The sequence below is a fragment of the Neomonachus schauinslandi genome, chromosome 6, assembly GCF_002201575.2.
Source record: "Neomonachus schauinslandi chromosome 6, ASM220157v2, whole genome shotgun sequence".
In the NCBI taxonomy this organism is placed as follows: domain Eukaryota; kingdom Metazoa; phylum Chordata; class Mammalia; order Carnivora; family Phocidae; genus Neomonachus; species Neomonachus schauinslandi.
The window spans coordinates 3,974,128-3,984,256 of record NC_058408.1 but is presented as its reverse complement, the minus strand read 5'-3'; the positions used below and the strand labels follow the sequence as shown (position 1 = coordinate 3,984,256).

Sequence of the window (10,129 nt, the reverse complement as noted above, 5' to 3'; positions counted from 1 at the left end):
TTTTTTTTTTTTTTTTTTTTTTTTTTTTTTTTTTAAGATTTTATTTATTTGACAGAGAAAGACACAGTGAGAGAGGGAACACAAGCAGGGGGAGTGGGAGAGGGAGAAGCAGGCTTCCCGCGGAGCAGGGAGCCCGATGCGGGGCTCGATCGCAGGACCCTGGGATCATGACCTGAGCCGAAGGCAGACGCTTAACGACTGAGCCACCCAGGCGCCCCAAAAGCTTTTTATCTTGATGAAGTCCCAATAGTTCATTTTTGCCCTTGCTTCCCTTGCCTTTGGTGATGTTTCTAGGAAGAAGTTGCTGCGGCTGAGGTCGAAGAGGTTGCTGCCTGTGTTCTCCTTTAGGATTTTGATGGATTCCTGCCTCACATTGAGGTCTTTCAACCATTTTGAGTCTATTTTTGTGTGTGGTGTAAGGAAATGGTCCACTTTCATTCTTCTACATGTGGCTGTCCAATTTTCACAACACCATTTATTGAAGAGACTGTCTTTTTTCCATTGGACAGTTTTTCCTGCTTTGTCAAAGATTAGTTGACCGTAGAGTTGAGGGTCCATTTCTGGGCTCTCTATTCTGTTCCATTGATCTATGTGCCTGTTTTTGTGCCAGTACCATACTGTCTTGATGATGACAGCTTTGTAATAGTGCTTGAAGTCTGGAATTGTGATGCCACCAGCTTTGCTTTTCTTTTTCAACATTCCTCTGACTATTCAGGGTCTTTTCTGGTTCCATACAAATTTTAGGATGATTTGTTCCATTTCTTTGAAAAAAGTTGATGGTATTTTGATAGAGATTGCATTAAATTACACCCTCATTTTAATGGCTTCCTGAGAAAGAGGGTAGGGGCAAAACATTGAGATCTTACATGTTGGAAAATGTTATTTTACTCTCACACTTGATTGGTAATTTGCTGAGTTTACAACTCTTGTTTGGGACACCAAAAATTAGTAATGGGGAAGCCTCACGAAAATGGATTCGAGATGTTTGGGAAGGGGTGTGGTCAGCCCTACCAGTCCTCATTGACTTCAGACCCAGCTGGAAGGAGAGGGACTTGACCTTGAACATGGATACCACTCTCCTACTCCAGGAGGAGGAGGAGATGCAGCTCATGCCCACAGGCAATGTCTCAGTCAATGAGAAGCCACCACACTCGGAACTCCCAGTTTCCTCCAAAGGACTTGCAGTTCAGAACAGCCCTCCCAACTCCCCCCTTTTCTCCTTAAAAAAAAGGTGCCTCTCCTTTGGTCCCAGACTTGCCTATGGTTGTGCTGCAGCTTCTTTGTCCTGGATTGCAGTTCTCTCTTACTCCCAAATAAACCCATCTTTTGCTGGTAAAATAACTGGCAGTTCCTATTTTTAAGGTGAACAGGACTAATTTTCCCTTAAAATTTTTTTTATTTTTTTTAAAGTTTTATTTTTAATTTTTTTTTATTCATTTGAGACACAGAAATAGAGAGCAGGGGGAGTGGGAGAGGGAGAAGCAGGCTCCCCACTGAGCAGGGAGCCCGATGCGGGGCTTGATCCCAGGACCCCGGGATCATGACCTGAGCTGAAGGCAGATGCTTAACGATTGAGCCACCCAGGCACCCCTTCCCTTAAAAACTTTAAGCCATTACTTCCTGGTCTTCCAGCTTCTCGTGTAAAGACCAAGGCCATTTTGATTCTTGATCCATTCATGGCTTATTACTACATCTGTTTTTTGGGTTTTTTTTAAATCTTGAAGTTGGTAAGGTCATCTTGTTAACATGGTTTTTTGAAACTTCATGGGGATGCATTTGGCATGTGTCGTGACTGCTCTGGTTGTGGGAGACCATTGGTTTGGAAGCTCATGTTCTTTTGCTCTTTGACATTCTCTTTTACTATTTCTTTGAAAGTTGAACCCTTTCTACTTATTTCTGAAGTCTGTCTCGTCAAATATTAAACGTCATCTATTTTCAGTGTTCGTTTGTCAACCCCTTAGTTCACTCCTATTTATCATTTTGTTCCGCAGTTCAAGACATTTCATCACATTTCTCCTGCAAGTCTCCTATTTAATTTTTTATTTCAGGTAATGTATTCTTCATCTGTAAAGCTCTGTCTGCTTCTCAGCACATGTGCCTTTTATACAGCACGGCTTTTATTTCACCACTGCAGTGTCTGGTCATGTCCTTCTGAAAATGCTGAATATGTATCTTTAGGAAGACTTTAATCTGCTCCCTGCGCTGTATCTGATTCTCCTATGTTCTTTTGCTACCTGTTTATTAGATGGTGTCTGTTTTCATGTTATTCCCAAATGCCTGGGAATTCTTGTCGGCCCATTTGTAATATGACTAATGCACTAACAAGCTCTTTGGAAACTGTGTGCCTGTGTGAGTGTGTGTGAAGGGCTGGGGGTATGTCCAGTGGTGGGCTTTACTTACTAGGGTGATAAAGCCGAGCGATGTGGGGAAGCTGGCTTTCTTAAAGGAAGCTTACTTTTTCAACGTAGGACATGGAACTTTCCATATCTGTTGGTCTTTGTTCATGGAATGCTAAGTTCCCCAGGGAAGGTCCTTCAGTTTCCTGAGTGAGAGCTATAAGCCTTATGGTCAGTCTCCTATAAGGGTTGCTGATGTTCTTTTACCTCTTCCTCACCTTCCAAAAAATTACTATAGCACACCCCCCACCCTACCTCCTCTTCGTAAGTATCCCCAGAAAGTCGCCCTCCAGCCTTCTGCACAGGTAGGGGAGAGACTCTGGCTGTATAATGTCTCGTAAACGTTTTCAGTGGTGTTTGACTAAACCAGTCATACACTCTTAGGTTCAGAAAGACTTGCCGTCTCCCTTTCCTGAGCGTTTCTGGCATTCTGGGTGAGAACTCGGCATTTCTGGTGTGTGTGCTGCCTTGGACGCCTTGGACATCTGCGGTCTCTGTGCTAAGTCGCACAGAAGACAGTAATCATGTATCAGTCTGCTTTTCAGATTTCGCAGTTTTGCTGCACACACCTGTTGTCATCTCCCTGTTTCTTTTGCTGTAGAGATGAGCCTGTCCTGAACTGAAATTTAGTAGGGTTTTAGGGAAAAGCCACAAATAATTCAACTGTAAAATCTGTGTTTGATCAACATTCTCTCTACCCTTCAATTATATTTTTAAGATTATTTTTTAAGGATTATTTTATAGAGAGAGAGAGAGTAGTGGGGGAGGGGCAGAGAGAGAGGGAGAGTAGCAGACTAACTGTTGAGCGCGGAGCCAAACGCAGGGCTCGATCCCACAACCCTGAGATCATGACCTGAGCCAAAACCAAGAGTCCGATGCTCAACCAACTGAGCCACCCAGGCACCTTTCTACCCTTCAATTATATTTAACAGAATTCCTATAACTTCATTTTAAATAGTGACTAGTATTATTAGCCAGTATGTGTAACTTCCCATTGAACAAGAGAAGTGAGTTGAATTTTCTTATAATTCTTTTATTAAAAAAATTACTACTTTTTAGCTCAAGAGTACTTGTGGTACCTATTCATTTCATCCTGTATTTCTGTCCTGTTTCCCCTGATCAGTTATGGCCCGACCCCCATGTCGCTGCTGTGTTCCTCCCTCCAGGCATTGCTTCTGTCTGGAAACCACCAATACCCTTCTAGCTACCACCTGCCTGGGAGCCAGAAGTGTTGGGGAGGGCTGCCTTTTCTGGGCCACTACACCGTTTCCTTCTCCTGGCGTCTCCCATTGTTTGGGTTCTCCTCCACCTCTGGTATGAAGTAACTTTCCTGACCAGGCTGCCCTTGTGACTCCCTCTGCCTCCGAGGCACCGTACTCGGTTGATCACATTTGTTCTGAGTCTCTAGGTCATCCGTGTAATTTGTAGCCCACTCAAAATTCCATTTCTGTTTTTAAGCACTGGCTATAGGATCCTACTTTAAAAATGTTTCCCTTCTAGCGTTTGATAGGGGTGGGGCTGGGGCGTGTGGGAAGAGAAATGCTCTATGCGCTCATCGCACCATAGTGTCCGTCAGAGAAACAGAGGTTCCGTTTTCTTCTTTATAATTTCCTGAAGCTTTTTTCAAAGAGTATTGCTTTAGTAACCAGAAAAATGCCAATTAACATACCACTGTTTCAGAATAAAAGAAGACAAAAATAGGTGGCCTCCTTCACAGATGCTCATTCCGGCTGGCTTGGGGGTGCTCACATGTGGAGCATCCCCTTATGGTGTCCAGATCTGCCCGGGGTTACCCTAACTTTAGAGGGCCACCCCAGAAGCACATCAGAGTTTGACCTTGCTTTTGGTATTTAGTCAGAATCTGCTATTTCGTTGCTACATTGGTCTTTAGTCTTTGCAAAGTCGATAGTCGAAAATCTTGTATGCCATTTTTGGGGGCAACTCTGAGCTTTCAGGTGAACAGTGATCACACCATAGCATACGTAGTTACCTCCAATCAGGCTGATAGCATCAGGAATCTGGACAAAGCAAGCCTTTGGGTTTTTAACAAATGTTCAAATATGAATTTTCAAATATAGTTACTCATTCTGTGGCTTTAGTTGGACCGCAATAGCTTTATAAGCTTTACATGTTAAAATTCAATCAATTGAGGTATACATTATATTTATTACTGCAAAGGTAAAGTGCAAAAACAATTGATGATTGAGAGCTGTTAATTTGGGGGACAAACTTAAGAGTTTTAAATAGGAAAATCATATTTCATATAAACATTGAGTGTGTTGGTTTATAGTTTTAGAACGTTGTATGTTGTAAAGCCAATAAATACTTAAAAAATTTAAATATACAAAGCAGAATAATGGAAATTAGATATCAGAATTCTAATCTTTGTAAAACTGGTGTTCTGTATTCATAATTTTAAATAAAACAATTATGAAGCACTGTATTTTTAGCTTTTTAATTCTTTTTAAGTCCTGAATTTACAGCATGATTTTAATTTTGCCACCACGGTCGAATATGACAGTCTTCAGGATAAATTATTTTTAATCCATATTTAATGAAGAATATAAATAAAGTGTTAGAGAAAAATAAGGTATTTCCCTCAAGATAATTTTGCTTCTCTGCCAGGCTGTTTCTCATGTGAGAAGTGAGCCACCCACCTGGCGTCCTGGACACATGGCCCAGCAGCTACAGTGAAAGGTAAGCATCCCTCCTCTGAGATGTTCTGTGTTTAAATATGAACACTGAATGTTCAATAATAAAATTCCTGTGTTCTTAAGATTTTAATTTCACTAATGCAGAAACATAGTCTGATGATATTGGGCTTCAGCGTGAACTTCAGCTGAATATTTTAACTTTCATCTTTTGAGTATTTGGTCAGAATATGTTGTATCTGCACCTCTGTTCATTAACCTTATTTGACTGAAATGAATTAGAACAGGACAGACTGGGGGAGCCTGGCTGTCTCAGTCGGTTAAACGTCGGAGTCTTGGTTTCGGCTCAGGTCAAGATCTCGGGGTCCTGGGGTCGAGCCCTGTGTTGGGTGCTCAGCGTGGAGGCTGGTTGGGATTCTTTCCCTCTCCCTCTCCCTCCCCCTCTGCTCCTCCCCCTGTGCGTGTGCGCATTCTCTCTCCCTCCCTCTCTCTCTCTGATAAAATTTAAAAAAACAGACTGGAATGAAAAACATCAGAATGCATTGCAAGTAGTAAGGACAAATACTGTTCTGTGAATTCTTTGTTCAGTTTGTAGATGTGTGCTTGCACGCTGGGTTATGTCAGAACATGTATTTCTTATTGAGGGCTGTGGGGCATGGTGAAGAAGTTGAAATCCGCTGAACTAGGAGGAGGGAAGGTGCTTAGTGTAGAGCAGAAGGATAGGCAGTAAGTGCTGAAATTGCTAACAAAAGATAGTGGTGCAAAGTTTGGGGATTTTTTTTTTTTGCAAGGAACTGCCCATACGTGAACTTAAGCATTAGAACTTAAGCACATGTGGGAGAAAGGTAGGAGTCAGAAATTGGTGAAATAATATAAAATGGCTGGGAGAAATTGGAAAGGTAAGAATATAGGGATCATGATGATAATACGCTATCTTTCTAACACTTTTTGGTGGTTATCATTGCAATTTCTATCTACTGTGTTTATTCTAGTGTAGTTGATTCCTACGACAGCTGAACAGGAAAGACAAGCCGGTACTTGTAACCCCATTTTGTAGAGAAGGAAAGATTCAGTTACTTCCTTGGGGATCCACAGCTGGGAGGGAACAAAGTTGTATCTTAAATTCAAATATCTTGTGATTTCGTGCTCTTAACAAAAGAGACCAGTTGAGAAGTGAAGGGTGGCACCCTGGGTCTGGGGAAACCAAGTACAACACTCGCTTTCTGGCGCTTGGTGCTCCCTGAGGCACTGTTTCAGATTCATGAACGCAGTGTGTCTGGAAGATCATCCACAAGCGGACGTTACCCTCCTCCTCCTCCTCCAGAGCGTCCGAGGAAAGAGACCCCTGAGCCAGGTGTAGAAATAAAAAGGATAACAAGAAGACAGAAGAGCAGCATCCCCAAAACCTCCGAGGCAGTGGCCGTCTCAGGTGGATGAGGCTGAACCCCGGGTTTGGTAGATACGATTGGAAGTTTATGGGGATGATTTTGCTGTTTTCTTACTCTAATAAAAATAAATATTTGTTTCATCATTTACAAAGGATTTTCACACTTGTCACACGTGTTTGTCATAAACTTTGGGTATGTTTTATAGATGAGGAAACTGAGTCTTAGGGAAGCTAAATAATTCATTCAAATGTAGATCGTGAGTAAGAAGTTCAGCAGGACTCAAATTAGAGTCTTTTTCTCCCAGTGCTTATGTTCCATTCCTTTTGCTCAGCTGACCTGCAGAAACCACTACCTAACATTTGAAGTAGCTAAGTTGTCAGATATAGATTATCTATTGAGAGGGTGAAACAAGGCAGCATTTTTGAAGCTAGTCTAAAATAAAATTTTTATTTACTTAGTAAAGTGACCATTGACAAATGCAGGGTACTTTTGAGTTCTCTTGGATTTCACCATAAATTTTTTTTTTAATTTATGTATTTGAAATAGAATGAGGGGGAGAGAGAGAGAGCACGCATGCACACGAGCAGGGGGTAGGGCAGAGGAAGAGGGAGAGGCAGGCTCCCCGCTGAGCAGGACCCTGGGATCATGACCTGAGCTGAAGGCAGACGCTTGCTTCACTGACTGAGCCACGCAGGTGTCTCACCATAAATTTCTTAAAAAAAAAAAAAAAAAACTCTAGTTGAATCTAAGAATGAACCATAATAAGCTATTTATGAACTATTTGGACACAGCCCTACTTTTTAAAATGGACATAAAGAACACCACCTGCGAAGACCGTGTCAGTGGGTACAGTTGGGACGCGATCGAGGGACTGGAGCTAGGCGCTGGCCACCATGTCATTGCCCATTTCACAGGTGCGTCCATGAAGCCACCAGGTGGAAGTTTGCCTTAGTGACGTGTGAATTCACGAGTGTCGTGTGGTGGGGTGTGAGGAAGTAGATGGAGTGACTCCATCAAAAGATTCATGGGAGAGCGACTTTGGTTTGGGGTTTCAAAATGAATCCCCTGCTGAGTGGCAGTGAGAGATTTCCGTCCAGTGCCGGTAAGCAGTAGAATGGCCTGAGGATAGGAAAAGGGTCACTGGGTGTGGTTGGGGCTTGAAGGCTGTGTGGAGTGGAGGACACGCTGAGGGCAGGGGTCCTGGGAGTGGAGGTGGCCAGTGACCCATGTCCTGTTAATTCAGGGCCTAGTGGGTCTTAAGTGGTGGTAGGACGGATGGACAATTGGAGCCTGTCTTGGGTGGTTTCTAAGTTATCAGATGGCTGCGTTGTCCTTACCATGCACAACCTTCCAACCCTCTCCTACTCACCCCTGCTGCAGACTCTCTCCTTTACTTCCCCGCACTTGTTACTTCTTTCCACTCCACGAAAGCCTCTCCCAAGGCAAGCCCATCTCTCTTTAACGGGCGAGTCACTCAGATTGTATCACCATCAATCTCGTATAGTCTCACAATATAAATGCCAATATGATTTACCTGGTACTACAGCTTTAGCTAGATCATCAAGGGATTTTAATCACTTTCTGAAAATGTTTCTCTGACATGATCATGGAAACAGGTATCTATTTTCCCCTATGGCCAACCTGGCACTTAAGTGAAAAAGATTCAGAATTGAAGCCTAATGAATTTTACACGTTTCTGATGTCTGCTATCCATTTACTTATGGTGTCTAGGATGCAGGAGCTTGAGCTGTCTGTGAAGGAATTACTTCAGCTAGGACTTAAACCTGTGTAAGTGGGCACAGGGAAACTCCGTGTCCAAAAGGAGGGTTGGAGAACATTTTTAAAATGTTAACCCTGTCCCGGAGCTGCTGCCCCCGCTTCATCCTTCCTTCTGTCCTGATGTCGTTCCGCCCACACTGCCCATCCCCTCCCAGCAGTCCCTTCTCCTGTGTTGAAGTCCCACAGCGTCTGTGTTCGCGTGTGAGGTGCAAGCTTGCCTGTACTCTGGGGAAATGTGTCCCTTTCTCCAGTGGCTGAATCTTAGTGCTTTTGTTCTCTTCTCACTCACCCACTGCTTAGTAGGCTCCAGAATTTTAGCTCTAGGGACTGTGGGCACTGCTTTGCTTTCCTACTCTAGAGAATCTTACAGGATCCTCACTGAAGTGGGCCCATCTTGTCAGGAAGAATTCCTGCCAGTGGCCCGGAGCAGAGCATCCTTGACCTCCTTGTTCCTCAGGGTGTACACTACAGGGTTCAGCAGGGGGGTGATGATGGTGTAGGTCACTGAGATCAGCTGATCCTGATCCCTGGTGTTCTCAGACTTGGGCTTGAGGTAGGCAATGGAGGCACAGCCATAATGGATGATAACCACCGTGAGGTGGGAGGCGCAGGTGGCGAAAGCCTTCTTCCGGCCCTCAGCTGAAGCGATCTTTAGGATGGTGGAGATGATGAGGACATAGGAGATGAAGACCAGCCCCATGGGAACCAGGATCACCAGCACACTGATGATCACAGTCAGGATCTCATTGACTGTGGTGTCAATGCAGGAGAGCTTCATCACAGGTCGGATGTCACAGAAGAAGTGGGCCACCTTTGTGGCACAGAAGGGCAACCTGAACACAGCCAGCACCTGTGTCATGGCTATGATTAGGCCAATGCTGCAGGGCCCCCCCACCAACTGGATGCACACCCTCTTGTTCATGAGGACTGTGTACCTCAAGGGGTTGCAGATGGCCACGTAGCGGTCGTACCCCATGGCCGTGAGCAGGAAGCAGTTGTTGATGGCCAAGGTGATGAAGAAGAACATCTGGGTGGCACAGCCAGCCAAGGAGATGGGCTGACTCAGGCCCAGGAGGTTACAGAGCATCTTGGGTATGATGACAAGCGTGTACACAGTCTCTGAAGTGGACAGCATGCTCAGGAAGAAGTACATGGGCGTGTGAAGATGACGGTCAACATTAATGATGGTCACAATGATGACGTTGCCAGCCAGGGTTAAGGCGTACAGCACAAGGAATACGACAAACAGGGTGAGCTGGTGCTCACGGAAGCTGGAGAAACCCTGAAAAGTGAACTCCCTCACCCAAGTGTGATTCTCTCTCTCCATTAAATCATAGGCCGTATCTAAGAAAGAAGAAAAATCCTATAAGGAACCTGGACGGGTGGTTTCTGTCAACTAGGCTGGGGAAGTTCTTGTGGTTAGTCTGCCTTGGGTCTCTGCTTCTCTATATTCACATTCACGTTTGTTCCTTTTGGGAATAGAGAGTAGAGAAATGTTTTCTCACTAAGAGAAAGAATGTGGCTTTCAGAGTCAAATGCTGTAAACTCCTATCGTCATGTGCTGACTTGTCTTGAGTAAGGAATTAACATCTTGTCTTTATATGAATGTACTGATGATGACCTTGTAGAGTTGTTCATAGCAGCACGATACTTAAGCTTCAAATGTTTCTATTCAACAAATTATTGAATACATTCAGGTTCGGTCCTGCTGCGCTCTAGGGTCTGCAGCTGCTGGCTCATTCCTGAGCGGCTAGGGTTTGGGTGAAGCACCTGCCATGGGGCTCTACACACCGCATTCGCATTCCAGTTCTCCAGCTCTGTCAGTCCTGTTCCTCTCAACCTCCATCCCTACAGGCCTCTTCCTAGACACCAGTCAGTTCTCAGAGCCACCCAAAACTGGTGATGCCCTCTAGCA

The 10,129-nt window shown here is 44.2% G+C and overlaps 1 protein-coding gene across 1 annotated transcript; it reads right to left on the bottom strand.

The window, feature by feature from the left end:
- Positions 1-8,611: 8,611 nt before the first annotated feature.
- Positions 8,612-9,541, bottom strand: LOC110573431 (olfactory receptor 10J1-like). The gene has a single exon (XM_021681927.1). The coding sequence runs from the start codon at positions 9,539-9,541 to the stop codon at positions 8,612-8,614; it is 930 nt and encodes a 309-aa protein (XP_021537602.1).
- Between the last annotated feature and the right edge of the window lie 588 nt (positions 9,542-10,129).